This window comes from Thermomyces lanuginosus, assembly GCF_041956635.1.
Source record: "Thermomyces lanuginosus strain ATCC 200065 unplaced genomic scaffold VTN49scaffold_42, whole genome shotgun sequence".
Taxonomy (NCBI): domain Eukaryota; kingdom Fungi; phylum Ascomycota; class Eurotiomycetes; order Eurotiales; family Trichocomaceae; genus Thermomyces; species Thermomyces lanuginosus.
Window position 1 is genome coordinate 1,165,536 of NW_027192376.1, and position 27,791 is coordinate 1,193,326.

The 27,791-nt window shown below is 52.4% G+C and overlaps 11 protein-coding genes across 11 annotated transcripts; 4 read left to right on the forward strand and 7 right to left on the reverse strand.

The window, feature by feature from the left end:
- Window position 1: 1 nt before the first annotated feature.
- VTN49DRAFT_7182 (uncharacterized protein) lies at window positions 2–1,029 on the reverse strand (the record flags this gene model as incomplete). Its single annotated transcript, XM_069415423.1, has 2 exons — window positions 2–819; window positions 876–1,029. The coding sequence occupies 2 exons, from the start codon at window positions 1,027–1,029 to the stop codon at window positions 2–4; spliced, it is 972 nt and encodes a 323-aa protein (XP_069265222.1).
- Window positions 1,030–2,840: 1,811 nt separating this feature from the next.
- On the forward strand, window positions 2,841–4,778 carry VTN49DRAFT_7183 (uncharacterized protein; the record flags this gene model as incomplete). Its single annotated transcript, XM_069415424.1, has 7 exons — window positions 2,841–2,906; window positions 2,967–3,018; window positions 3,086–3,341; window positions 3,399–3,647; window positions 3,710–4,351; window positions 4,414–4,544; window positions 4,600–4,778. 7 exons carry the CDS (start codon window positions 2,841–2,843, stop codon window positions 4,776–4,778), a joined length of 1,575 nt encoding a protein of 524 aa, XP_069265223.1.
- Window positions 4,779–5,450: 672 nt separating this feature from the next.
- VTN49DRAFT_7184 (uncharacterized protein) lies at window positions 5,451–9,642 on the forward strand (the record flags this gene model as incomplete). The annotated part of the gene is made up of 18 exons (XM_069415425.1): window positions 5,451–5,562; window positions 5,636–6,191; window positions 6,251–6,283; window positions 6,328–6,340; window positions 6,394–6,513; window positions 6,571–6,831; window positions 6,885–7,002; window positions 7,053–7,514; window positions 7,563–7,715; window positions 7,766–7,906; window positions 7,958–8,119; window positions 8,170–8,340; window positions 8,386–8,640; window positions 8,693–8,826; window positions 8,876–9,022; window positions 9,073–9,241; window positions 9,295–9,558; window positions 9,611–9,642. 18 exons carry the CDS (start codon window positions 5,451–5,453, stop codon window positions 9,640–9,642), a joined length of 3,303 nt encoding a protein of 1,100 aa, XP_069265224.1.
- Window positions 9,643–9,801: 159 nt separating this feature from the next.
- VTN49DRAFT_7185 (uncharacterized protein) lies at window positions 9,802–10,156 on the reverse strand (the record flags this gene model as incomplete). Its single annotated transcript, XM_069415426.1, has 2 exons — window positions 9,802–10,016; window positions 10,090–10,156. 2 exons carry the CDS (start codon window positions 10,154–10,156, stop codon window positions 9,802–9,804), a joined length of 282 nt encoding a protein of 93 aa, XP_069265225.1.
- Window positions 10,157–10,249: 93 nt separating this feature from the next.
- On the reverse strand, window positions 10,250–12,043 carry VTN49DRAFT_7186 (uncharacterized protein; the record flags this gene model as incomplete). Its single annotated transcript, XM_069415427.1, has 1 exon — window positions 10,250–12,043. One exon carries the CDS (start codon window positions 12,041–12,043, stop codon window positions 10,250–10,252), a length of 1,794 nt encoding a protein of 597 aa, XP_069265226.1.
- Window positions 12,044–15,050: 3,007 nt separating this feature from the next.
- Window positions 15,051–16,226, reverse strand: VTN49DRAFT_7187 (uncharacterized protein; the record flags this gene model as incomplete). The annotated part of the gene is made up of 3 exons (XM_069415428.1): window positions 15,051–15,415; window positions 15,482–15,764; window positions 15,819–16,226. The coding sequence occupies 3 exons, from the start codon at window positions 16,224–16,226 to the stop codon at window positions 15,051–15,053; spliced, it is 1,056 nt and encodes a 351-aa protein (XP_069265227.1).
- A 915-nt stretch (window positions 16,227–17,141) lies between these two features.
- On the forward strand, window positions 17,142–17,917 carry VTN49DRAFT_7188 (uncharacterized protein; the record flags this gene model as incomplete). Its single annotated transcript, XM_069415429.1, has 4 exons — window positions 17,142–17,338; window positions 17,492–17,537; window positions 17,620–17,737; window positions 17,799–17,917. The coding sequence occupies 4 exons, from the start codon at window positions 17,142–17,144 to the stop codon at window positions 17,915–17,917; spliced, it is 480 nt and encodes a 159-aa protein (XP_069265228.1).
- A 28-nt stretch (window positions 17,918–17,945) lies between these two features.
- VTN49DRAFT_7189 (uncharacterized protein) lies at window positions 17,946–18,216 on the reverse strand (the record flags this gene model as incomplete). The annotated part of the gene is made up of 2 exons (XM_069415430.1): window positions 17,946–18,134; window positions 18,187–18,216. 2 exons carry the CDS (start codon window positions 18,214–18,216, stop codon window positions 17,946–17,948), a joined length of 219 nt encoding a protein of 72 aa, XP_069265229.1.
- A 297-nt stretch (window positions 18,217–18,513) lies between these two features.
- Window positions 18,514–19,883, reverse strand: VTN49DRAFT_7190 (uncharacterized protein; the record flags this gene model as incomplete). Its single annotated transcript, XM_069415432.1, has 4 exons — window positions 18,514–18,673; window positions 18,733–19,351; window positions 19,417–19,680; window positions 19,736–19,883. 4 exons carry the CDS (start codon window positions 19,881–19,883, stop codon window positions 18,514–18,516), a joined length of 1,191 nt encoding a protein of 396 aa, XP_069265230.1.
- Window positions 19,884–20,348: 465 nt separating this feature from the next.
- On the forward strand, window positions 20,349–23,191 carry VTN49DRAFT_7191 (uncharacterized protein; the record flags this gene model as incomplete). Its single annotated transcript, XM_069415433.1, has 2 exons — window positions 20,349–20,420; window positions 20,477–23,191. 2 exons carry the CDS (start codon window positions 20,349–20,351, stop codon window positions 23,189–23,191), a joined length of 2,787 nt encoding a protein of 928 aa, XP_069265231.1.
- A 197-nt stretch (window positions 23,192–23,388) lies between these two features.
- VTN49DRAFT_7192 (uncharacterized protein) lies at window positions 23,389–27,477 on the reverse strand (the record flags this gene model as incomplete). Its single annotated transcript, XM_069415434.1, has 1 exon — window positions 23,389–27,477. One exon carries the CDS (start codon window positions 27,475–27,477, stop codon window positions 23,389–23,391), a length of 4,089 nt encoding a protein of 1,362 aa, XP_069265232.1.
- Between the last annotated feature and the right edge of the window lie 314 nt (window positions 27,478–27,791).

Sequence of the window (27,791 nt, forward strand, 5' to 3'; positions counted from 1 at the left end):
TCTATTTTCTGGTTATTTGCAGTAGCTGCCGTGTTTTCTGGTCTCTTTCTCTCAGATCATCTTCAGTCAACCGGCCATATGCCTTTTCAACCTGATCACACAGTGTCGCTTGCCAGCTGGCAGAGGAGCATTGCTGGCTCGGATCGTTCCTGCCCAAATTGACATTTCCAGCATCATCCCAACATGCCTGAATTGTATCGCCAATTTTGTCAAGAAACCCACGAAGGCCTCCAGAGCCACCTCCAGCATGGTAGCTCCAAAACGGTCCCTTAACCGCCCAACGGGGCCCCATACTTTCTTCGACCACGCGGTCGACTTCCTCTGCCGACACTACACCCTCATTGACGAGGTGGATCGCCTCCCGAAGGAGTGCAAACGAGAGTCGATTCGCCACGAATCCAGTAATTTCCTCCTTCAGCACGACAGGGTTGCGTCCTAGGCTCCTCCAGTAATCGAGCGTGCTGTTAATACTCTCGGCTGAACCTTCGGCATCGCCGCCAGGTGGAACAATCTCAAGAATGGGCATGATGTGTGGCGGATTGAACGGGTGCACAACAAGCAATCGTGACGGGTTGCGCATCTTTTTGCCCTGGACTGATGCGGGAATTCCGGATGTACTTGACCAGAATAGAGCATTCTCTGGAGCAGCTGCTTCGATTTGCGACCATAGGTCTTGCTTGAATGCTACTTTCTCAGGTCCCTGTTCTTGTACAATGTCGGCGGATGACACCGCCGACGTCAGGGAGGAGGCAATGGCCAGACGGCTGGAAGAGAAGAGTGCTGATAGTTGAGCTTCATTGGGGCTGTCACGCAGATATCCTGCGAACGCAGTTAGTGTTGTTGGACTGTCCCCAGCAGCTCTTGCATTAGCGTACCAGGCAATGTAGTCTCGATATATTCCTTGAGGTCTGGTCGGGGATCGTAGATTGTCACTTGTACACGTTTGCTCGGATGGGATAGGTGCAATGCGGCAAAGGAGAGACCAATGGTTCCCGAGCCGACAATCGTCAAGCGCAGATCAAACGACATGATACGCTACGAGGTCTCTAAAACTACCCTTTAGGGACTCCGTACTTCGACCTCAAATGTAGCTAGCAGATGCAGGGATTGACTTCAGACGCTATGCACACATTGCCGCGATCGACCTAACTCTACATAACTACCCCGCATTCCCGCAGTCGGCATGTTAATCAGATGCCGAGCTATTCAATATCGGCCCGAGGCTCCGAGCCGCCATAGCGTTTCTTACGGCAACGTCAAATTAGTACGAGCGCAGTATGTATAGCAAATCTTTCAGGACTCATTCCGCATAGATCCTGTACCTGTTCAGATTCCTCCCTCCCAACCCAGGACCGGATTGGAGTCCTACGAAGAAGTGTTGTCTGTCGGCATTGTCGGATACGTGTACTCCGTTCGTCCGCTGATATGACGACAGCTCTTTCATCCACGCTGTAGGTATTCGAGAGCATCCTCGCTGTAATGCACTACCTTGCCTCCATTTGTCTCAGAGCATGCGCCACAAACCTGGAAGAGTGGAACTGTGCAGTTGAAGTGGTGCCAGAAAGCGCGTGATATATGCTGCACTCGTACGAGAATACTAGCTACCGGATGACTCTAGTCCGAGAGCCTTCAATAGTCAGTCGGGCAGTCCCAGGATGCTATCGGGAAACTTTCGGACTTTCGGAAACTCTGTCAGTGTCTTATTGTTTAACACCGAAAGTTCGTGAAGATACTTCCGCTGTTTGTGTTCGGTCCTGCAGGTACTCCGCACCCTATACCTACCTCACGTTCAATGTCCGTACTCCTCGGGACAGGACTCTTAACTCGGCGACAATAGTCCACACATACATTTCCCGTACGCACTCTGAAGGTGATCTTCAATGACGAAACGAACCGCTTTGATTTTCCCATGGATTGCAATGGGATTGTCCTCGCGCTTATCAAACTTCTATCAGTCATTGGCCAGTTGTAGGCCGTGGGGTACGGCATGTGAACAAGTAAATTACGGTTTGTTGGATGAGTGACTACTATGTCGGGAATAGCGTGGTGGGAATACTGCATTTATCCGCATTATTTCACCTGATTTGGCGCTCCGTCGGATAAATCAGAGCAGCATCGAACGCTGACAGGCGCCAGACCTTCGGTACGTTGGCGATTCGATGCATGGAAAATTCATCGAAAAACCAACCAGCGTCCTGATTCGGGAATTCTCGGCTAAAAGGAGAGTTCCGGGCCAATCATCCGTCATCTCCTGAGAATTAAGCTTCTGTCGAATGTTCTCCATTCGTTCCTGGCGGGCTTCGCTGGGAGTTCGAAATCGCTTCGGGATTAGAGCCCCACGTGGAAAACCCCCAAAGTGTTGGAGTAGATCTTCTCCAAAGCCCAGATCCCAGCCGGTTTCTCACCGGGCTCATCCAGGCTGCCGGAATGGATAGAATCAACCCAGAAACACGGACTGACAAATGCCAGCAAAACAGCCATCATTCCAAGTGATTGGACTGCTCTATAATCCACACCAGCTTCAATGCATAATGACTGGATTATTTGGACCCCACACGTTGGCTTGTTGCTTCAGGCTCCCCAGACTCCACTCGCCCCGAAGAGGCAAAAGCGTGGGTTGGAGAAAGAGAATTGAGCTAGGTTAGGCTCAGCTGCTGCCAGCTCGGCGTGGGAGGACATAAGTAGACGAGAAATCCATGATGGCCCGGTGTAAGCCGTTGTCCCCATCGGCCCCTCTTATCGTACGACACAGGCGGTAGTATAGTTTGTGAATCCTTCCTCTGTACTGCTTCACAGTCACGATTGCACCGGAAATTGCTGTCTGTCAGCAGCAAGACATCATGGCGCCATCCAAAAGAGCGCCCTACTTTGGGCAGAGAGGGGGATGGCTCGTATTCTGGCTGACGGTGAGCTTCGATGGTTTTCTGTGCTGCTGGATCGCATTGAGTATGACTGACTGCGAGTAGGTTGCTTGTGCAACCGATATGACACTGTTCGGTTATGATCAGGGTGTCTTCAGTAAGTACTGGAAACATTTTTCGAGTTTGGTTGTTCTCAGAAAGCTCGTGCTGACTATCGTACACAGGTGGTGTCGTGGTCACGCAGGATTTCTTGGAACTCCATGATCTGGTCGGGCCCAGCAGAACAAAGGTTCTCTCGACGGTAACGGCGATTTACGATGTCGGCTGCTTTATGGGTGCCATTGCCGCCTTTACTATCGGCGAACGATTGGGTCGGAGGAAGGCGCTCCTCTTGGGTACGACGATCATGTCCATTGGAGTGATCCTAAAGACGTCCTCGTTCAGTCTGGCACAGATGTTTGTCGGGCGTATCGTTTTGGGGTATGTTCACGTTACAGCTGGATCTTCTGGGGAGAATGAGCTGACGGGGAGAACCAGAATTGGTAACGGCATCAACACATCGACGGCTCCGGTCTGGCAGACAGAGACCGCGCCAGCGAAATGGAGAGGGAAGCTCGTCATTCTTGAAATGGCTACAAACATTTTTGGTTTCATGTTGGTCAATTGGATTAACTACGGCCTGTCCTTCGTCGGAGGCGGCGTGGCATGGCGACTGCCCATTGCGCTGCAGTTCATGTTCATTTTCATCCTCTTCGCCACGATCCCGTGGCTCCCCGAGTCCCCCAGGTACGAATGCACCGCATGCAGTGACAAGATGAACAAGGTAGAACGTGGACTAACCCGCTTAGATGGCTTTTGGCTCACGGTCGTACGGAGGAAGCTGAGCAAGTGCTCTCTTGCCTCGAGGACAAGCCCGCCGATGATCCATACGTTGTGACCCTGCGCAAGGAAATGGAGTACAGTATTCAATATGAGCGCGACAATGCCATGTCGTGGCGAGAAATCCTGCTCAGTCGAAAGAAGGAAGGGGACACCAAGACCCTCCGTCGTCTGCTGCTCGGTGCTGGCACGCAGTTTATGCAACAGTTTCAGGGCATTAACATCATGTCCTACTACATGCCCACCGTCTTGATCGAATCCGTCGGCCTCGAGGAAAAAATGGCCCGGCTGCTGTCCGGTTGCAATGCCACCTCGTATCTCGTCTGGTCGTCGCTCGCGATTCTCTTGGTCGAGCGCATGGGTCGCCGCGGGCTCATGCTGGCGTCCACTTTTGGCCAATTCCTTTCCTTCCTGATCATCACCATCCTCTTGCGGTACGCCGATGACACCCCACGGGGCGAAAAGGTTGCCTCCGCTTCCGTCGCCTTTTTCTTCTTGTACTTTGCTTCCTTCGGCTTGGGCATGTTGGGCGTCCCATGGCTGTACCCGACTGAAATTAATTCCCTGCCGATGAGGACCAAGGGTGCCGCTGTTGCGACGGCAACTAATTGGTATGTATTTTTTGTCCTCTCCTTTTCTGTCTGCCCGAAGTATTCGGTCTGACTTTTCTTAGGATCACCAACTTTGTCATTGTGGAGATCACACCGATTGGCATCCAAAATGAGGGCTGGCGCTTCTGGATCGTGTGGACTGTGATTAATGCCGCCTGCTTGCCTCTTATTTACTTCATTTATCCAGAGACATGTACGTCTAGAGGCCCCATCGTGGTTGGGAATCGGTTGGCTAACGAATTATGCAGCGAACCGCACGCTCGAGGATCTGGATGCCTACTACCGGTCCAACCCACCGTTGATTGTTACCAAGGACCCCGATGCCATTTGCTCAGAGCGTCCGCAAAAGTTCATCGACCACGAGCGTGAGATGGTGGAGAAGAATGCAAAGGAGCGGGGCCAGGTACTCGCTGAGCATCTAGAGTGACCGAATTGCCCATCGCTCGCGTTCTACTCAGTACAAAACTGTTTACTTATTGCTTCGTAGACGCAAATCGAGTGATTGATTTATTAAAGCATTGATTTTCTCTCCGTAGAAGTCAGCCTCGGTTCGTCCTGTCTAATTCCGCGTTGTCAAGATCATGCAAGTCACACGTCATACAATCCTCTCTGCCGCTCTGCGTGACCTGCCATGCTTAGTCATCCTCGTGCTTTGGCCGTTGGGTTGGCTTGGCAGCCTTGGCAAGAGATTGATGGTCGGAAAACGCGCCATAGCACGAGTGGGCCCCACGGAGTCCCCGGCCCGTGGAGGCGCCATCGTTCAGCTACCCCGGATTTTTGATTCGCCGGTGGATCCCTGGATTAAACCGCTTTAGGACGAGGAGGGGAAGCAGCTATCAGCAGTTCGAGTGAACAAATCAATCCATCAGGGAAGGAGGGTTGCACCACTAGGCCTCTGTCATGGGTCTTTCTCTTTTTGTCCCCTGACTCAGCGTCCCCTGCGTCCGGTTGCATAAACCCCGCCGCGAGCCGGTCGTCTTTGTACCTTGTACTCCGTACTTCCGTCATCATCACTGGCAGTCTTGCCATGAGACGATGGTGCTGATTTGAGCTCCAAACGTAGTCTTACAGTCAGTATCGTATCGGCTACTGCTGCAGAATGATACTGTCTGCGAGATTGCCGTCGGCTCTGGCGCCCTGCCGAGCTGAAGTGGCAGCTCTTACGAGAACCAGATCTCTCTCGAGCCGACTTGTGGCGAGTTCGGCCATAGGTATGTGTTTCCCATTTCCCCCCTCCCCCCTCCAATGTGACAGGAAATTGACAGTGCTGCGTCCATACGACAGCTGCTCAAACATGCGGCTTGTCAACGGCCGTGGACCCGCGGAAGCGTCTCCAGCGGGGCTGTACCCGCCACCGGCCATGGCCCGTCCCGCAACGATCAGCATCAACAGCAGCAACTTCTCCAGCTGCAGGCGCCCCGTACGACACACTTACTGTAGGCATTCCGCGCGAGACGTTCCCCAATGAGCGCCGGGTGGCCGTCACGCCGCAGAATGTCGCCCTGCTGCTGAAGAAGGGCTTCTCGCGGGTCCTGGTGGAAAAAGGAGCGGGTGAGGCCGCCCAATTCCCCGACGAGGAATACATTAAAGCTGGAGCGGTCGTTGTCGATCGGGACGTCCTGTGGTCGCAGAGCAATATCGTCCTTAAAGTGCGCGCTCCTAGTGTAGATGCCTCTGCCAATGAAGTTCAAGCCTTCCGCGAGGGCGGAACCATCATTTCGTTTCTCTATCCTGCGCAGAATAAACAGGTGGTAGAGGCATTGGCTGCCAAGGGCATCACGTCGTTTGCAATGGACAAGATTCCTCGGATCTCTCGCGCACAGGTGTTTGACGCATTGAGGTAAGATTGTCGACTGAAGTTGGTTAGATTCCTTGTTAGTCTCTAATTGCATAATGCAGTTCGATGGCAAACATCGCCGGTTACAAAGCAGTGTTAGAAGCATCCAACGCGTTCGGTCGTTTCTTGACTGGTCAAGTGACCGCAGCAGGGTAAGTTGGTGCTTTCGTTAGTTGAGATCTTAGTGCTAACCGCCACCGTGCAGAAAGGTTCGGTTCTTGTAAACTCATTTGGTAGTATCGATTGCTCACATCCTCCGCAGATTCCACCCAGCAAAGTATTGGTGATCGGCGCCGGCGTAGCAGGACTGAGCGCAATTGCAGCTGTACGTTCTTCGAAAATGGTGGTGGTGGCATGTAAAACAGTCGCTAAACAGTAACAGGCCCGGCGTCTTGGTGCCATCGTCCGAGCCTTCGATACACGGTCCGCCGCACGGGAACAAGTTCAATCGTTAGGAGCCGAATTCATCGAAGTGGACATCAAAGAGGAAGGAGCCGGGCAGGGTGGATATGCGAAGGAAATGTCCAAGGAGTTCATCGAAGCCGAAATGAGGCTCTTCATGGAGCAATGCCGTGAGGTTGACATTGTCATCACGACGGCCTTGATTCCGGGCAAGCCGGCTCCCAAATTGATCACAAAAGAAGTACGGCACACTCCCTTCAGAGTTTTGCATTTCCGGTTTTCTAACTCTAGCAGATGATACGCGCAATGAAACCTGGCTCGGTGGTTGTCGATCTCGCGGCTGAAGCGGGAGGGAATTGCGAGGTCACCGTACCAGGACAGTTAACCGTCGTTGATGGAGTTAAGGTCATTGGTACGATACCATCCATCTTAACAATGGGTTTTGAATCTAACCATTTATAGGCTATACGGATCTACCTTCTCGCCTGCCTACCCAATCTTCAACCCTGTATTCGAACAACATCACCAAGTTTCTCCTTTCAATGGCGGACAAGGAGAAGCGTTTCAAGATTGATCTCGAAGATGAAGTCGTTCGAGGCGCAATCGTGACGTTGGGAGGCGAGATCCTTCCCCCAGCTCCGTTGCCAGGTCCTCCACCAACTCCAGCATCCACTGGGCCGAAAACACCTACCCCCCAAGAGGCGGAAACTACTGCCCTGACGCCGTGGCAAAAGACAACTCGTGAAGTAGCCGCTGTCACGGCAGGTTTAGGGGGTGCACTAGCTCTCGGTAAATTCACCGGTCCCGCGTTCATGAGTAACATGTTTGTCTTTGGTTTGGCCAGTCTGGTGGGTTACCGTGCCGTCTGGGGAGTCGTTCCTGCTCTACACTCGCCTCTGATGAGCGTGACGAATGCCATTTCAGGTAAGATTGGAGATACTGCGCGCACGACGATGGGCTGACGTGCTGTAGGTATGGTTGGTATCGGCGGTCTCTTCATCATGGGCGGAGGCTATGTTCCCACTACCATTCCAGAGTTCCTGGGCGCGGCTTCTGTCCTACTGGCGTTCGTCAATGTCGCAGGAGGTTTCGTCATCACCAAGCGCATGCTGGACATGTTCAGGCGTTAGTATCTCCCTCTCGATTATCAATCGGCTGGCACTGATTACGATCAGGACCAACGGACCCTCCTGAATATCACTGGTTGTATGTAATTCCTGGCCTTTTGTTTGGTGGAGGCTACATCGCTGCTGCTACGACGGGCATGGCTGGCCTCATTCAAGCCGGGTACTTGATTAGCAGCGTACTCTGCATCAGTAAGTATTTGACGGCCGAACTCACCGTTGCAATTTCTGACGAGATAATAGGCTCGATCTCTGGGCTTGCCTCTCAGCAGACGGCAAGAAGAGGAAATGTTCTTGGAATCCTTGGTGTAGTTTCTGGTCTCCTTGCGTCGCTTCTCGCCGTTGGTTTCTCTGAGGAGACCTTGGTCCAGTTTGCCGCGATGGCCGGCGTAGGGAGTGTGCTTGGTATGCGGCATCAACGTTCGATTTCTGTTATACTGCTGACCCTTTTGTAGGTGTCGTAATTGGCCGACGCATCACCCCGACAGGGTTGCCTCAAACCGTTGCGGCGCTTCACTCGGTGGTTGGTCTCGCTGCAGTCATGACTAGCATCGGCAGTGTCATGGCCGATATCTCGCATGCCTCGATGTTGCATATGATCACCGCTTACCTCGGGGTGCTAATCGGTAGGGTATGTGCTCCTTGTCGATGAACCGACTAACAGGCAGCAGGTGGCGTTACTTTCACTGGCTCCGTTGTTGCTTTCCTCAAACTTGCAGGGCGAATGAAGTCTGCGCCAACGATCCTGCCAGGGCGACATCTCATCAATTCGACGCTTCTCGGGACAAATCTCGCGACAATGGGCGCTTTCCTCAACATGGCTCCTGGTGCACCCGCAGTCGCTGCTGTGTGTCTAGGAGCCAATACTCTTCTAAGTTTCATTAAAGGGTACACGACTACAGCTGCCATCGGTGGTGCTGATATGCGTATGTCATCTCCTCGAACTGATGTTGGTACCATATTGCTAACCCTGATCAGCCGTTGTCATCACTGTCCTCAACGCCTACTCAGGATTCGCTCTGGTGGCAGAAGGCTTCATGCTCGACAATCCCTTGCTGACAACCGTCGGCGCATTAATTGGCGTCAGCGGCTCCATCTTGTCTTACATAATGGTCAGTCACATTGGCAGTGCTAGTATTGGGTGCGAACTGACAGAGACAGTGCGTTGCTATGAACCGATCCCTTATGAATGTCCTCTTTGGCGGCATTGGCAAGGTGCAAGAGCAGAAGAAGATTGAAGGCTCAGTCACGACCACAACTGTCGATGAGACTGTGGAGGCACTAGCAAATGCAGAAAGTGTCATCATTGTATGTTCATCTAGAACGTTTGTCGATCGAGATCTAACTTCGTATTCCAGGTTGTTGGTTATGGCATGGCGGTGGCCAAGGCACAGTACGCACTCTCGGAGATCACGAAGATGCTCCGAGCCAAGGGCGTAAATGTGCGATTTGCCATCCATCCGGTGGCAGGACGAATGCCTGGCCAGTGCAACGTTCTTCTGGCGGAAGCATCTGTGCCATACGACAGTAAGCTTGCCCTGAGTAGTCCGCACCTGATCGGTTTCTAAAGAGATTTGCAGTTGTCCTTGAGATGGATGAGATCAACGACGATTTCCAGGACACCGACGTGACGCTGGTTATCGGCGCCAACGATACGGTTAATCCGATTGCACTGGAGCCGGACTCCCCTATCTCGGGCATGCCGGTTCTGCACGCATGGAAGAGCAAGGAAGTCATTGTGATGAAACGCGGCATGTCGAGCGGTTATGCCGATGTGCCGAACCCGATGTTCTACATGCCAAACACGAAGATGCTCTTTGGTGATGCCAAGTCCACCTGTGATGGTAGGTCACCTTTGCCTTTTGTCATTCGGCAAGCAAGCTAACGGTGTTTTAGCAATCAAGAGTGCACTAGAGTCGCGCAAGTAGACGGCTGGCAAGTTCCATTGAGTTGTTGTTACACCGTAGATATGAACTTCTACAGAGTTGTCATTTTTGGATTTGATGATATTCATGATTGGATCTACTGCACATTGAGAATCGAGATTCAATATACGCATCAATTTGCTCAATTTGCTAATCTCCCAGCTAACCACCCATGTAGGCGTGTACTGTACTAATATGTAAAATTTCGGTAAATCGCAACAAAAATGGTAAGAACCAAAAAACACCAAACGCATAGAATTTTGCTATGCACGCAAACTGTAAAGTGTAAACCGATTTGAACCAGGCTTCCCAAACGCGTCCCGTTCCCAGTAATCCAATAATCAAGTGCTCCGTGTCCGAAAAGAAAATTCCGGTTGCTTCGCAAGGATTATGACGATATTTCAATAGCCCACGCTTCTAGTTAGTTATTGCCGCGTTGGCAGACTGCACAGGAGAACAAAATATAAGCTGTAGAAATAAACGGATGATGCATAATCATCATCGTCATCTTATTCATCATCAGGGGGTCATGACCGAAATCGAAACACTCCCAAAAAAAAATTATTTCATCCTCGAAAGAAGAGGGGGAGAGAGAGAGAGGGAGAAAGTTTCAGGATCCGTTGTCCATAATCTTCCGAGCAAATTTCAATCCCATGATTTTTGACTTCATCAAGCCCGCTGCGTTGCTGGCGATGGATCGGGGGTTGCTGTGGGTGGAAGATGTCGGGGAGGCGGACGGCGGTGGTGGTGCCGGACGTGGTGGCGGTGGCGACGACGACGATGATGGCGGCGTCGACGTCATGAGAGAGCGGGAGGAGACGGAGGAGGTGGTGGAGATTCCGGAGGAGGAGGTATGGTGGTGATGGCTATGGCTATGACTATTATTATTGAAGTTTTGGCGAAGACCGCGTAGAGTACGCGGGAGGTAAGCGATGGAACCCTTTCGGCTGGCGGTTCGGCTGACGAGATGCGGTGCGTCTTCTGCTATTGGGTCTGGCGTTGTGGTGCCAGAGAGGGTGGTGCTGGTGGGTGTTCTGGTTCGGGCGGCGTTATAAAGAGGAGGAGCGGTGGTGGTGCTCCATTCACTGGCCTGGGACATGGTGCGCACATGTGGGAAGAGGGAGAAGGTTTTCGCTGTCGCTGGCGTCACTGGTGCGGAAGGACGCTCTGGCGGGGTTGGAGGAGGGAGAGACGGAGACGGCGAGGAGGTTGAAGGGGCACTGCTCGGCTCGCGTTGGTACAGTGTCGGTGTTTGTGTCGGCGTTGTTGTCCGGGAAGTGGTTGTCCTTGTGGACGCCCTGCGGGAGGCTGGTCGTCCTTGATCGGGACCGGTGGGCGACGATGATGTGATGCTGTCGCTGGCGCGGACGGCCCGGCTCGAGACGCGGGTTGGCCAGGGATTCTGCTGCTGCGCCAGGGAAGGCGACGATCGCGACGTCAATGTTCGCTGACTGTTTGGTGTTGGTACCATTTTAGGGGTGTCCTGGGAAGAAGACGTAGTGCTGCTGCTACTGCGACGGGAGACTGATATGGATAAATGTGGTAGTTTCTTGGTGCTGGATGCCCGCAAGACACTCGCGGGGGTGTGCCTTTTACTGTTATTTCGGCTGACTGGCGGCGTAGTTTTCTCCTTCACTGTGGGAGGTGCAGTCATGGTTGAAAGGCGTGTAGGACGGTTCGATACTGACGGGGGGCGCTCTGGTGTGAAGGACTGCCTGAGACTTCGCTCGTACCTTGGTGTACCGGATGTTGAGCTGCGTCTCCCCCAGATGGTCTTGACAGAGACCAAATGCGGTCTCGTGGTCGGAGAGGTGAAGGTGATCCGCTGGGCCTCATGCACCTCGTCGTCTGCGTCGGCAATGTCATCCGAGTAGACTGAGCTGGTCATACTCGCAGTGCGGACTCCCGTGCTGTCCGGGCCGTTCCAACTCGGTGGAAGGAGAAACATAGGCGACGGCGGAACAGTCGCGTCGTCCTTGTCCTTGTGCAAGGACTCAGCCGGGCAAGTGGCCACGCTGCTGCGTTTTACGGTGCATATCGAGAGCGGGCGAGACTTGGGACTCGTCGAGCCATCTTCATGAATCGAGGACCGATATGCAGCAAACGATAACGAGTCTTGATGATAGGAATTGCGATTTGCTGGGCCCCGGCTGGCAAGCAGCGGATCTTCTTGATCATCGCTGTCGTCGAAGACGCCGGCGCCGTCAGTAGAGCAGTGGTCGGTGGGTGTCAAGAGACTCTGAGAGTCGGCATCGGTCGAGTCTGCATCGTCGTCATGACCCCACGACGACACTGAGGGTAGTGTCGTCTGCGTTTCACTCCCACCCACCGTTCTCTGGTTCCTCCTGGACGAAATGAACGAAGTATCCATCGAAGGTGGCCGCAAGGCCACCGACGCTGGCATCGTGTCAATCCCTCGGCCTACGCTCGCCGACGGGACATTGGACCCGATTTTGTTCTACTTGTTCTCGTTCAGAAGCAACGAAGGTCACGGTTTGCAGGTGGATAATGCTTCAAGGAGTCGGGATATAAGTTCGTCTCAAGCATTCCAGCCGCGTGTAAAATTAAAAAGGCAGTGTTCACATGAGAAGGCATAGGCATGGGGTTCTTCGCCCTTGCACATCTCTAGCCGGACACCGAAAAAGCCAAGGGCTTCCAAGGGGGGCTGAGGCGACAGGTCCGACACTTCCTGTCGCCACCGTCGTTCGAGAAAGAAAGATGGCTCGACATCGTAAGGCTCCTTTCTTAAAAAAGTCTATAGTCGCCGGGATGGTTGCTAGGGACTAAGAGGCCGTCCACAAACGGCCCGCAATCAGCATCCCGGAACTGTGATTAGCGACACAGGGGAACCACCGTCATCGCTGGCGGCGCAGAGGGACACGTGGAGGCAATCCTAGCCTATCCCCAGCGTCCCGCATCCCAGCCATTAGCTGGCAGTAGCAAGCTGGAGTCAACCTCCTCTCGACATGCGGATTGGGTCGGGCGCATGTCATGGGAGCTTCCTCCTCTAAGGACATGCCAAGTCACCGGAGGCTTATCTTTTCTTTTTTTGGTCTGGTTCTGGATTGAATCGAAGAAGGGGACAGGCTGACCCTTGATGGTTCATGGCTTCATGCCATGCATTTCTCGGATTTCTGGCAGCACTGCTTCTGCAGCGTGCAATGGACGGACTGAGAGAAGGCACAGACGACGGAGCTGATTTGTCGAGAATAGATTGTCTTGGCAAGGCTATCTCAAAATTGGCCTAGTAGGCGGAGGAGCAATCAGCGCTTACAACGGAGAACGGCCAGAGCTCCAGATGTGGTTGGCCTGGTTATTTGACGGCGGGGAATTCCTGACGCTTCAAGACTCCAGTGCTGATCCATTTGTTGATCTGATGGTCGCCAAATGGGGGGCGCCATGACAGATTGACAGTCGATATCCACCGGCATAATAATAGCTGCTGTGATCTCAGATCCGTGGTGTCTGTGCTTGTTCCGTTTTATCCGATCCATATAAGAATCCTCGTCGCCGACCGCAAGCTCAGCTGGGCAAAAGAGATGATGATAAAAGACCTGCCGAGTTGGAGCTCGATTTCTCTCTCTGGTCCCCGACGTCTCTACTCTCAAATGCATCTACGTCCAACGAGCAATTTCTTTGCATTTGATACTTGACACAGTCCGTCACGTTGGCTTGGAAGCTAATTCGGACCTTTTCCCCCTTTACTGCTTCCAGATACCAAATCTCGTCCTATCGATGGATACCTGTTATCTGATAGTGTGGGAGTCTGGATTTCTGAAAGAGACATTGTGAAACACTGGCCTTGCGAAGTCTTCGGCGTCCTAGGGGTCTCTTGGGACCAGAGCGATGTTTCAGCCATGGGTTAGAGAATTTAGACTGCTGGTCTGTGCTAGTCTTCGGTTATTTCGGATGAAACAGCCACAAGATTCAAGCAAAGATTAGAGAGATAAGATGCTTGCGGTACAACTCCACGGGATCTCGACTCATTATTACTGTTGCATCTGCTCAATCTTAGGAAGACTGACGGAACTTTAATGGCCATTGCTCGACGACTTGTAGGATTTGCAGCATTGGCTCTTCCCCCTTTTTTCTCCCCGAGCGTTCAGCTTTTGGACAGTCTCCAATTCAACATATAATAACTATACCAAGGAAGGACCCAAATTACACAATTCCATGAAATTGAAGACAATTTTTGTGGATACCTTAGATCTCATTTTGAGGTCTTCATTTTTTAATTGATCGCATGAAATCGATAACGAACCCTCATTGCGAATGCGGTGAGATCTTCCTGATCATCCCTCGCATGGGAAAAGCATGCCGCCATGCACGAGTACAGTAAATCACGAGGTCAAATTGCGTGGAGCTTGCTCATGTCCATTCCAAGCCGTGGCTAGAGAGCACTCTGTACCGCCCCCTACGAATATGGAGCACCTTGCAAACTTGATTTTTCTCAATCATCAAGACAATGCCAACTTCTAGCTCGACGACTGCAAGAATTACACAGACTATTGAATTGGCCCTTGCAGAGGTGCAGGAACCACGCCCACGCTGCATCGGCCCATGCTACGGTGAATGCAATGATACTCACTGTACTGCAACCTACATGTGAGTTGGATGAGGTACATTTGACAGGTCATCAACTCCGCACGCATAAACAATGGAATGCCTGCAGCTAGGTGGAGGTTATGTGAGCAATAGAATGGGCCGTTGATGCCTAAGCGATGTGCGGGCTGGTGGTCTGTCATACAGAGCTTCAGCAAAGCCGGAGCAATAAGGAGCTTCAAATACGGGCCACAATTTACCTATGTAAATGCGACTGCATACGGAGTAGATCTACCTTAAGGTTTATGTAGTTTGCTTGCTGGTAACTCACTGCAGTTCTCTGGTTCGGGCAATGCGATAATGCCTGATCAGAGATTCTTGAATGGGTTGGTAGAACGGCTGGAAGATCACGATGCTTGTCCCAAAGGTCCTCGCGATGGACTCGTTTCGAAAATCGTGTAAAATCAGAAAATGTACCTCGTAGACTGAAGCTCATAACAGAAACAATAACATCAGCCATCAATTGGTACATAAATTTATATATGACATTATTACGGCCCCCATTTCCAATCGAGAAAGCAACAGTACTCGTACATTAAGGTGGCTAAGCAACCTTCCCAACAAAAGCGCCCTGCCACTCATGAGATGTATTATGCTCCCGCCCCAACGACCAAAACCGCACACGCGATTCCTTCGTCATGTCATGAATTAAAACGATCAATATGCTGAAATAACGATTACAGGTGATCGAAGCGAAACCGATTTTCGTCACGACTCACCGAGCCGCTTCAACTGGTCGAGCGAAGGACACGGCGGAATGGCCTATATGGAGGCCATGCATCAGTGCCCCGGATGCGTGGCTGTACGCTTCAAGCCTTGCGCGAGCGAGTCACCGGCCCCTGGCGTCCCGTAGAAGCCGCCGAACCGTTGCGCGTAGCCCCGTTGCGGGTTTCCGTATTGGCCGAGCTCGAGGTGCTCTTGGAAAGAGGGCTAGGCACTTCTGCGTTCCGCATCTCAATGAGAGACTGCTTTCCAGTGTTGCTGCGCGGCCGGCCACTCTTGGCCGCCTTGCGGTAGGTGGCGAAATAGAACGAGATAAAGAGCAAAAGGTATGAGCTGAGAATGCCAATGCCCGAGAACGCCGCAAACTCCTCACCAGCGCAGCTGCCCGCGTTGGGCGCCCACGGGAAGTAGGTGTGGGCAAAGTAGGTGTAGGATGCAAAGTACACAAAGCCTGCATTAGTCAGAATCCGTGTGCTCATCACCAACTTGTCCGTGTGTGAGTTCCGCGAATACATACCCAAATCAATCACGAATTGGATGATCTGCATGATAGTGATGTACTTCTTCCACCAGATGCGAATGCCACGGGCACTCTGGAAGTAGTACCAGTACATCACCACGTGCACCAAGAGGTTCAAACTAATCACAACCCACGAAACGGCAGTCGAGCCGATCAGTTGGGTGTAGCACAGCAGGGCCGTGGCACCGTGATGGTATGTGTGGAGGAACGTCAAGGGCTTCTTCTTGAGGACTAGGAAGACCGTGTCAAGGAACTCGAGGTACTTGTTCAGGTAGTTGAGCTACAACACATTAGCGATAACGGCACTTATGGAATTTCTGAGGAGGGTTCCCACATAGTACAGGACAACCAGCGGTTGTGTCCATCCACCGTCGTAATCGCAAATGGCATAGAAAAGGCCATGGTGGTATATCGTCGGGATGACTTGCTCGAGGAACAACACCAGCAGCACGCCGCTGAAGATGGTCAAAATCAAATTGTGGAGCATGAACAGAGTGCGCAGCTTCATCGCCTCGAAGTTCTTCATAACCTCCCGGCCACCCAAAATGATGACATAGTATGCGATCAAGGCGGCAACTGTTTCGCGAAGCGTAGACATGGGCGTCTTGCCTTCAACAAAGCGAAACTCTTCCGCAGGATAGCCTGCGACGAGCTCGAAGACCTTCGAGAAGTACGGCCATAATTGGATCCCGAACGGCCGTTCGAAGGACGGAAAAGGAAGACTCTTGAAATCGAGCGCCATCTTGAGAAGTTGAAAACGAGATTCCAACTCCGAATCGATCAAGATGAAAGTTCAACGTCAACCACCAGGCCCCGTCCTGATGTTCGTCTGCGCGAAAAAAAAGAACAAAACAATTGACGATGAAGGTCTGCCGACCCAATCCCCACTATTAGAGGGTTCTAAAACAAATTGAATGAGTGACCGACGAATTGAAGGAAAGAAACGACGGGGAAAGCACTGGCAGCGCGCTGGTGATTGTTCAAGAGGACAACGAAAAGAAAAGGGCGTCGCGGCGACTTGGTTGAGATCTCTATTGTAAATTTTGCTACCCTTTCTGGATTAGTCACGGATTGCCCGGTTGGAAAAGGGGCTGCTTTGCACGGAGCCAAGGAAAATCCGATGTACCCAGAGGTATCTGTACGCGTAATTGTGCAGGGGAGGTACCTTGCGGTACTTATCATGTGCTCTTTATTTTCCTGCGAGGACGAGAGCCGAGTTCCGAAATAAACCGCCGCCCAATAGGCGATTCGTGTTCGACTCAGCCCAGAGGATGGAGAAACTTTGGAGTCAGCGTACCAAATTTGCTCCAGTCTACGTGACCAGTGTCCCAAGCCATGTTGCCTTCAGACAAATCCATCCGAAATTGGGGAGTCTCCAGTCGACATGTTGAGTATTGTCCATCTCAATTCGGAAAATCCAGGGTTCCGGCGGCCAATTGTAGTAGTGATTAGTAATCGTCTAAACACCTCTTTCTGATTGGACAATCTAGAACAGCAAGTCTCGCAGCCTCAGGCATCAAAGGATGTCACACCACCCGCGAAAACCCGTTCCCAACCTTGCTGCTGGCAGACATAATAGTTCCAGTCCCAGGATCTTCGTCGGCATCCACACCTGCTCAATCCACTGCTTTGCGCCAGGCTGCAGTTCCTCATCGCAATGGCTTCGACCACTCTCTTCCGTCTCGCGACACGCGTCGCCCGTCCGGCCAGCGTCGCCAGCAGAGTCGCCGTCCGATCAAGCCTGCCAGTCCGCACGGCTCCTTCGACTTTCGTCGCTGCCAACACCTTCAGCACTTCCTCGAAACGGCTCAGCGGTGGTCATGAGGAGGAGACCTATGAGGAGTTCTCGGCTAGGTATGTAGTCATCCAATTGAGCTTTGTGCTTGGGTTGGGGGGACGTTCTGCCCGTCGAACCACCCAGGCTGCTTTACTCTGCCATTCTGGGCTCGCTGCATTGATTCAGACCATTTACTTCGCAGAAAGTGGTTGCTAATGTATCAATTGCAGATATGAGAAGGAATTCGACAATGTTCAGGACGTTTTCGAGCTGCAGGTACATACCCGAGGAATAGACAGCCGCTTGGAGAGCCTCAGCGCCGGTCATGACAGGAGCTAATAATCTGCTTTCTGTATAGCGCAACCTGAACAACGCCTTCGCCTACGACCTTGTTCCCTCGGTTGAGGTTCTTGCGGCTGCCCTGCGCGCCGCCCGCCGGGTGAACGACTTCCCCACTGCTGTCCGAATCTTCGAAGGTTTGTTCCTTTTTACCTGAAGCTGAGAAAGCTTCTTCTAACAATCATATCTTTATCACAGGCATCCGTGCCAAGGTCGAGAACGAGGCTCAATACCAGCAGTATCTCGAGAAGCTTGACGGTCTGCGACGGGAGTTGGGAGTCACGCTGCGTGAGGAGCTGTACCCGAATAACGAATAAGTGAGCGTTGTCAAGTGCAGCTCGAATGTCAAGGATTTGGAAACTGTGGCTTGTATAGATACATAGAGGAAGAAATGAACTGTGAGGGAAATTCCTCGAAGCTGATCCCTTGTACGGAGATTCTCCAATGACCGAGATGTATTCTATCCATCATGGGGGAGGAGTGATGTGCGTCTTGATATTCGTTCCTTTTCAATTGTCTCGTTCGATCAACGATCTAGCCAGCTATCACCCTGTGCTATAGTTCCATCAACCATGTGCAAATTTACAAAACTCCCAGCACTCAATACATTAGTCATGTTTCGTTGAATATATAGTCGAGAAAAGCAAGGACATATCTAGCTATACAGCATTTTAGAATATACACCGACAAAATCAACCGCAAACGCCCAACCCCATCCACGCTCTATGCTCATGAAGTTTGTGTCTCTTAAAAGTCGTCACGTCGATCACGTCGAGAGCCGGGCCATGCGCTTTCTTGCGTGTCCAAAAAAAAAGCGAGATTCAAACGACATGGTTCGAATATCGGGGGTATCATCAGTAGAACATGCAACGACCCATGCAAAAGAAGGAACATTTTCGACGGACGTGAGAGATTAGTGCGTCCCGACGTATTTGAAGTAAGTTGACCGGCAATCTTCCTTTGCCAGGAAAGGTTCGCCTTCGTAGAATTTTCCCGGTTCGCAGCGTCCCTTGCACTTAGGGGAGTTGGGGCAGTTGAAGTACGGGATATGCCGGTAGCCGATGTCCCGGAACCTACGAGTCGTTAGTCCGTGCTTTTCATCAACCGGGAAAGAGCCTAGCAGTCGACTTACCAGTGAATCTTGCTGGCATCTTCGAAGAGGCCCAGAGCAATGGTGTGGACCGGAGCATCACCCCATCGCTCGTAGAAGAAGCCTCCCGCACGATCCAAGTGGTTGAAATAAGCCTCATATCTCTCACTGCGGAAGAAGTCCATGTCGCCGATTTCGAAATTCGACCAAAAGTGGCATGTCGAATACCCATTTGCCTTCTTCGTGTGCTCCGGTCGAAGCGAGTCATCTTCAAGCCACTTCATCATGTTGTTTTTGGCAATATACTCCGGATGTTCCGCGATGAACTTCTTTGTCTCTGGCCAAAGGCTGGGGATACTTTCCGGGGAATCGAATAGACTGATCGTGAATCCGTATGTCTTGTTGTTGTCCTCCATGTACCGGAACACGTCGTAGTCGATGTCGCAAAAGAATTCCACGTTTGGCTCGACGCGCCAGTACCATCGGGTGTTTTGCAGTGCTGGATGGCGGTAGAACATCCCGCTATTCCAGCGACACATTTGATGGTATGACAGTTTCCCGCTGTATTGGACACCATTCTCCTTCAACAGCTTGGCTGATTCTTCCATCAGTTCCCTGTCGATCCATTCGGGGACGTCCCAGTGCTCCGCGGGCACTTGCTCTGTAGAGAAAAACAGGTCAGCTAAGCCGTTGTCGCTTGGCATTCAAGCCAAAGCAGCTCCATACCATAGATGCATTTTGCCTTGGTCACTGCCGACGTGCGCCGCTTGAACTCCTCCGTGAACGGCTTGTCATTCAGAAATGTCCATGGATAGTTGAATTTGGAGTTGAACGTTCGCTCCAGGTCCTCCATGGTCGGGATCAACTGGTCCAGCTCTTCGTTCCGCACAAGCACGAGTAGTGTCGCATTGGTGCGCGCAGAGTTCGGGCTGTCCGGGGCATAGTCGTGCTCGTCCGCTCGCCATAGTTTCCCTTCCGGTTCTCCCGTCGCTACACTCGATCAGCAACTATCATTCTCGGACTTGTCATGAGAATCCAGACTCACGATCCAGCAATGGATCCCTTTTCAAATAAGCAGAGCCCTTGCCATGGCTGGGAACGCCGGGTTGAGGAGTCCACCAGTGGAAGATCAGGCCCAAAGTCAATATGATGAACAGGGTCGCGATGAGCCGAATTGGCCGTGCGATGGCCATGTTGGAGTCGTGTCGGCGATCAACGCAAAAAGGCGAAAGTGCCCTGCCAGTTTTTCAGGGACTCTTGTCGATATATGTTCGACCGCTCTCGGAGCGATGTACGTAACCTCGACAGGGCGTGAATAGGGAGCCAAGTGTTAGCCCAGGTAAGCTTTAAAATGTCTGGCAGACTGCCAGCCGCCACCATCACCCCTGACTTAGTGAGCCGCCAGGTCTTAGAATAGTGTCCAATCAAGCAGAGAGACCGGCGGCGCGGATCGGAAGAATAGTATTCCGAAATAATGCTAACCTAAGACCGGTTAGATTGATTTAGACTGTATGGTGGTTAATTGAAGCCGTCAATTGCTTTGGCGTTCATTCGAGATTTAAAGAACGCGTCCGTTGTTAATGGCCCTACGGGCCATCGAGATCAATGAGGCACCAATGCGGCTGAATATCTGATGATCACCTTGAGGACCCTTAACAATGGCCCTCCCGGCCAGGACGAGCGCGTTGCTAGAAGACCTGGTTGCGGTTTTGGCGAGAACTACGGACCGAGTATGGCTTTGTTCGAGTCTGTTATGGCGAGCTAGCCACAAGCTAATGACCTGTAGAATTCCAGCCAGTTCAAGGTCTTGAAGTCGAGGGCTGACGCGATCCTCAGAGATGATACTGCATGGGGTCGTACCGATCAATTCACAGTCGCGAAGCAGCTCGATGGCCTGCAGGAGAAGTTCCGCATCGTGAACAAAGACGATTTCGCAGACGCACTTCGCGATCGTCTAGATGAGCTGGACAAGCGACGGGTTCCATGGGCTCCGGAGGTTTTGTCACTGCTGCTGCAGCTCTCGGACCGCCCTGCAGATGTACCGAAGCTCCCAAAGTTCGATGCGCCAGCGATCTCTGTATCCGAGTCGCCGTTGAAGTGGTCGGACTTGGACGACACAGGAGTAGCATATAGTCAAGAGGATATCTGGGCGGAGGTCGATTTTGGCGCTATATCGTCTGACGATGATGATTATTCAATCACCTCAAGCGACGTGTCGATCCCGAGAATTGTGCCGCAGAGCAACAACACGCAACCGGATGTGTTTGTCGTGCCGGAAGAATTCTTCTCCACGGGAGATGATGATGAACTCATAGCGACGATCAAGAGCGGCCACTTCTGGGAATATGACTCGGCAGCAGTCCGCGAGTTTTCTGAGAGCCATACCCGTTATATCACCGAGCTGCAAGCCACGCGGGAAATCTTGTTCATGTTACAGGGTTTACCAACATCGCTATTCTGGCAACTCGATGATGAAAATATAGCAATTGACCGAAGATATGCACTCCGACATTCGTCAAACTCTGCTTTTATGAACATCCTGAAACTATGCACGTCGATTGGGACGCGTCTACGTAGCCTCCGGAAATTTGTCACTCTACCACAGTCTGTGGTTTTCTTGCAGACTTTCGTTAAGGGCGTCGAGGAACACCTGCGTGAATTTGATGTGACAATTGGTAACCTGCACTTGCGGTACTTATCGGTAACAGGTGAAGCTGTTTTTGTCAGCCTGCTCCAGTTGATGGAAGATATCGAAAAGGCATCGCAGATACTTTTGTTACTATATGATATTACAACACGGGTGAAAGCGGCGTCATCGGATCAGGCATTCATATGCCTCGACCTGCTATATGACCTAGTCTGTGTTAATCAGGCTGCCGGAAATGATCACGCATTCAGAGCGCTCGCACGGCTCTTCTTCGCGTGCTTTGAGGCTTACTGCCGACCCATTCGGCTTTGGATAGAAGCAGGTGACCTGGACGCGTCTCAAGGCGAGTTCTTCATCTCAGAAACCGGTCGCGGCAACGACTTGCGGACTTTGTGGCATGATTGGTATAGCTTGGAAGAGTCTTCTGGCCGTATCCATGCTCCAAAGTTCCTTAAGCCGGCGGTGCACAAAATCCTCACCACCGGCAAAAGTATTATCTTTCTCCGCAACCTGGGCATCTCCCCGGAGGATCTCGATGGTGCGCGGAAACCCCTCGCGTTGGCCGACGTGTGTCCTGATGACGACTCCCTCGGCCTGCAGTCCTTTGCTAGTCTTCTCGAACAATCGTTTGCGGACTCGATCGCCGCAAACCATCAGCTGGCGTCGGACTTGCTACGCCAGCAGCTGAACGAACAGTGTGGGCTGTGGACATCGCTGTCAGCTTTGGAATACATTTACCTTTGTCGGGACCTCTCAGTCACGTCAGTTGTTGACAGCAAAGTATTCGAGCTCTTGGATCGGGACCGTCGACTATGGAATGATCGGTTCCTTATTACCGAGCTTGTCCAAAGCACCTTCAGCGAGGTTCTAGAAGTCGACCCGTCGCGTCTAATCGTACGGTCTTCGAACAATTCTTCCTCTCGACACGCTGTCGATCCTCAAAATAGATCGGTTAAATTGCTCGAAGCCCTGTACACAGACTACGTTCTACCCTGGCCAGTCGCAAACATCATCACCAAGAGCGCCATCTCCTCCTATCAACGAATATCCACATTCCTCATGCAGATCCGGTGGGCCAAATATGTCGTGGAGCAGCAACGGCTTCGGAAGCCTCGTGGCGACGACAATGTCAACAGCAGCGTTGTCAGCTTCTTCGATGCGGATCCGGCCGCCGACAACGTCGGCTACGCAATCCGCCACAGCTTACTCTGGTTCACCAACATCCTCTACAACCACATGACTGCGCTGGTTATCGCACCGTCGACCGCGGCAATGGAGAAGTCGCTCGCCGCCGCGCGGGACGTCGACGCGATGATCGCCGTGCACAGTGCATACATGGCCTCCTTGGAGCGTCAACTCTTGCTCTCCAAAAACTTGAAGCACGTCCACGACGCCGTCATCAGCATGCTGGATCTGTGCGTCCATTTCGCGGACGTGCAGGCCGCGCGGCACGGAGAACATGCTCGTTTCGACAGAAGGGCTGCGAGATCGTTCCTGTCCTCTTCGAAGTTTTCCCGGTGGCGGGGTCGTCGGCCTCGAAGATCCCGTCGTCGTGAAGGCGAATCCACGCAGTACATAGATGAGCTCGATTCCGATGATGATGACGACGACCTTGACGAAATCCCGGGCGGCGGTGACGGTGGTGTTGATGATAACGATGAAGGGAATACGACCAGCGTATCATTCGTCGAGTTGTCGTATTCGTCTCACCTCAACCGGGTCAGAGAGGAGTTTAATCGCCTGTTGGGGTTCATTGTTTCTGGGTTGAGAGGTGTCGGGCGGGTGGATGGGCTGCAGAGTTGGGAGGTATTGGCTGACAGGCTTGATTGGAAAAACAATCCTGTACGCTTCTGAATGGTCTTATCATTATTATACGGATATCCATTAGAAAGTTACGATAGAGCCTTGGATCGTATGATCTCGTGGAATCATGTGTTATGAACCATAGTGATATTCGCTAAACACGACTTTTTTCCATATACACATCTTCCCCGCGCCCATTTAGTACGCCAAATACAAGAATAACAATGACCAGAGAGATTAAGAATAGTCTAACCAACCCATCTCCGGGCACTGAAGAATACGCGGCTCCATGGGCCATAAGGACCCCACTGCTCGGCCTCATCAGGCAGCCAGCTAGCAACACCATTTAGAACGGTACGTTCTGGATGCGGCATGAGCGCAAGGACGCGACCGTCGGGCGAGCGCACGCCGGCAATACCCTCAGGACTGCCGTTGGGGTTGAAAGGATAGGTCATGGTCGGCTTGAGGGTGGCGTTGTCGACGTAGCGGATAGGCGCGAGGTTGCGCTGGACCAAGGATTGGGCCGTGACACCTGGTGTCAGGGCGAAAGAGGCCCGTCCTTCGCCGTGGGCAACGGCGATGGGCAGCGCCGAGCCATTCATGCCATGCAGGAAGACTGAAGGCGAGGATGGATCCGGATCCGAAATTCCCACCATACACACGCGGCCTTCGTATTGCTCGCTGGCGTTGCGCTCGAAGCTCGGCCAGTCCTGAGCGCCGGGAATGAGTTCCTTGAGCCGCGACAGGAATTGGCACCCGTTGCAGACGCCCAGGGCGAATGTGTCTGGCCGTTCGAAGAAAGCCTTGAATTCCTTGCGCGTCTCTTCATGCAGCAGCACCGACTTCGCCCAGCCTTGGCCGGCACCCAGTACGTCGCCGTAGGAGAACCCGCCACATGCCGCCAGACCGACAAACGATGCAAGCGACACGCGCCCCGAAATGATATCCGTCATGTGCACATCGACCGCAGAGAAGCCGGCAATGTTGAAGGCAAAGGCCATCTCGGACTGACCGTTAACACCCTGTTCACGGAGGATGGCAACCCGGGGCTTGTTAGAGAACGGCGACAGTTGGGTCAAGCTTGTGAGAATTGGGAGCGACTTGTCTTTGGGATCGAACGTCAACCGCCATGACAAACCCGGATCCTTATCATCCAGGATGTTGGCAAACTCCTGATCGGCGCACGCGGCGTTGTCTCGGATTCTCTGGATGTGGTATGACGTACGCGCCCATGTTTGCTGGAGGTTAGCCCGCGAGTTGCGGTACACCAGCGTGTGTTTGTGGTAGATTGCGAGGTTCTGCTTCGGCTGCTCAGATACTCGGCCGATTCGATGGATCAAACCTGGTGGCGGTCCGCATGTTGCAAAGCATGAGCGGAACTTAATCTCGTCCTTCTTGCGAACCTGGAATACCGCTCCGAGCTCCTCATTGAACAGAGCCGCGATCACGTCCTCTGTCTTGGAGCTAGCGCAAATATCATCCAACATAATCTCAACGCCGCACCTGCCGGCGAACATCATCTCGGCCAGAGTGGTGAACAAACCACCATCTGACCGGTCATGGTACGCCAGAACGACCCCAGACTCTTGCAGTTGTTGTGTGGCATCGAAGAAGTCCTTGAACAGGTCCACATCTCGAATATCCGGGCATTCATTACCAACTTGTTTAAAGACTTGAGCAACGGCGGAGCCGCCAAGAGCTTTCCTACCCTGAGCCAGGTCGACAAACATGAGCACAGTCTCGCCAACATCTTCCACGCGCCGAAGAGTCGGCGTCCAAGTCTTCCAAATGTTCTGCACCGGCGCGAAGGCAGAGATGTTGAGAGAAAGAGGCGCAGTTACCTCCTTATTCTCATTAGTGTTTGGATCCTTCCACTTCATCTTCATTGACATGGAGTCTTTTCCGACAGGGATGCTAATTCCAAGTCTTGGGCAGAGATCCAAACCAATGGCTTCCACCGCTTCATAGATCGCTGCGCCCTCTCCTGGATGGCTACTAGCAGACATCCAGTTTGCGGACAGCTTAACTCTGCTGAGCCGATCGAACAAGTCTGCGGCTGCAATGTTCATGAGAGCTTCGGCGACAGACATTCTGGCTGAGGCCGCAGGAGAAATAAGCGCCAACGTAGGCTTTTCGCCCATTGCCATCGCTTCACCTGTCTTCATGCCAGGCAATAACGATGTCGCCGTGACAGACACATCAGACACGGGGGTTTGCCACGGCCCGACCATTTGGTCTCTCGTGGTTAGACCACCGACAGTCCGATCACCGATGGTGATAAGGAATGATTTCGAGGCAACTGCAGGAAGCGATAGTACTCGGTTCGCAGCCTCGTTGATAAGCTCTTGGCTGGAGGAAATTGACGGAAGATACGTGGTCAAGCCAGCATCAAAAGGTGGCAGCCTCAATTTCCTCGAATCTACCCTGCGCGTCATCTTTGGTGGCTTGCCAAACAGAACAGACAAAGGCAAGTCGATTGGCTTGGGATGGTCCTTGAAATCCCTGTCGACGAGAATCAATCGCTTTTCTTCATGAGCATCTGAGGCTCGGCCGACAACCGAGAATCCACAGCGCTCCCTGCGGGCGATGGCAGTGAACTTGTTCATTCCTTCTTCGTTGATCGCCATCACGTATCTCTCCTGGGCTTCGCAACACCAAATCTGCATAGGGCTCATACTGAGATCTGCGTTATCGATTTCACGCAACTCAAAGGTTGCCCCAAGGCCGGCATCGTGGATCAGTTCAGGGAGAGCGTTGGACAAACCCCCAGCTCCGACGTCATGGATGAATTGAATAGGATTGTCTGGGCCCATGGCAACGCAGGCGTTGATGACCTCCTGGGCTCGGCGTTGAACCTCGGCATTGCCTCTCTGCACGCTGGCAAAGTCCAACTCAGCGGAGGCTTCACCAGAACTCAAACTTGAGGCGGCACCACCCCCGAGACCAATAAGCATAGCCGGACCGCCAAGTACAACGAGGAATGACCCCGGCTTGACAGCATTCGGGTCCTTGAGTGCATGTTGCGGCCTCACAGTACCAATGCCGCCTGCGATCATGATCGGCTTGTGGTAGCCTCGAAGCTCCTTCTGCCCGTTCCCGATATCAACTTCCGTAAGAAGGGTACGGAAGTAGCCAGCAGTGCACGGTCGTCCAAACTCGTTATTGAATGCAGCACTGCCAATTGGTGCCTCCAGCATGATATCCAGGCTACTGGCGATATGATGAGGCTTGCCAACATCAAGCTCCCATGGCTGTCTCAAATCTGGAATCAGAAGGTCGGAGACGCAATATCCAGCCAAGCCAGCCTTCGGCTTTGAGCCCCTTCCGACAGACCCTTCATCGCGAATCTCTCCACCAGAGCCAGTTGCTGCACCAGGATATGGAGAAACAGCAGTTGGATGATTGTGAGTTTCGACCTTCGCTAGTAGATGAACCGTCTCTTTCGTCTGCGTCCACTCTTGTGTGATAGGATTTGGTGCCCAGAAACTCGCGTTTTCACCTTGGAGAACAGCAGCATTGTCGCTGTAAGCGCTGATAGTAAAATCCGGATGCCTCTTGTGGGTATTACGAATCATGGAAAACAGACTGTTCGGCATTTGTTTGCCGTCAATGATCCAGGTGGCATTGAACTGCTTGTGCCGGCAATGCTCCGAGTTGACCTGCGCAAACATGAAGAGTTCAACATCGGTGGGATCGCGCGCAACTGGACCGTTGGGCCCATAGGCATCGACCAGGTAATCTATTTCGGCAGGGTCAAGCGCCAATCCGAGCCGTACGTTGGCTTCTTGAAGAATCTCGCGGGGGCTTTTTTCACCGGAATGGAGTGGAATCGTCTGGAGCGGTGATGGCGGATGCTCCGAGAAGATGGCTCGCAGGTCTGGTTCTTCTTGGCTAATCACCTGGGTCATCCGGTCGTGCAAACGATCTTTATACCCATCCACTAGTTGGCCGCCTTCGCGGAGAAGACAGGAAATTTTCAACCCTCGTTCAATACGTTTCACGAATGCCTTCAATCCACAAACGTGAGAGATTGCGGTAGCTTGGGAGCTCCATGGAGAAATTGTTCCAATACGGGGATACACATAGAATGTCTGTACGGGGCCGTCACTTTCATCGAATGAAGGCGGAACATCCGTGATATCACCGTACTGCAAGAGCTGCTTGAGGACGGAGGTTTGGGCTTCTTGCAGGGGCTGGGAGGTGTAAACATAGTGTACCCATTGGGCTCGAACATCGATTGCTCCAATACTACTTGCGATAGCTTCGCTGCGAGATTTCGAGAAGGCTACCGACCCTGGTAGGGCGAGGTAGGTTGGTGACTGGCTCGCCGATGCCATTGTTCAATTCGAGGAAATTCGGGGAAAGTAAGCGGCGAACCGGCGCATTCGATGCGCTAATAAGAACGGTTCTTCTTCGGAGGCGGGTTCAAGAGAAAGAGGCAGACTGCCGAGTCTCTGCAATGACGAGGAAATGTGCCCTCCGCCATTGAACAGAGAAAAATTGTCTGACTTCACCGGTTCCCAGTGCTGTGGAAAGTCTGGCCCCGCGCTAGTCCGTTCTCGTCTTATCAGCGGATGCGCTTATCATCACGTGATTTTCACGTGATCTTGCCACCTTGCTGAAGTTTCGCTCCGAATTCTCCTCTTCTCTC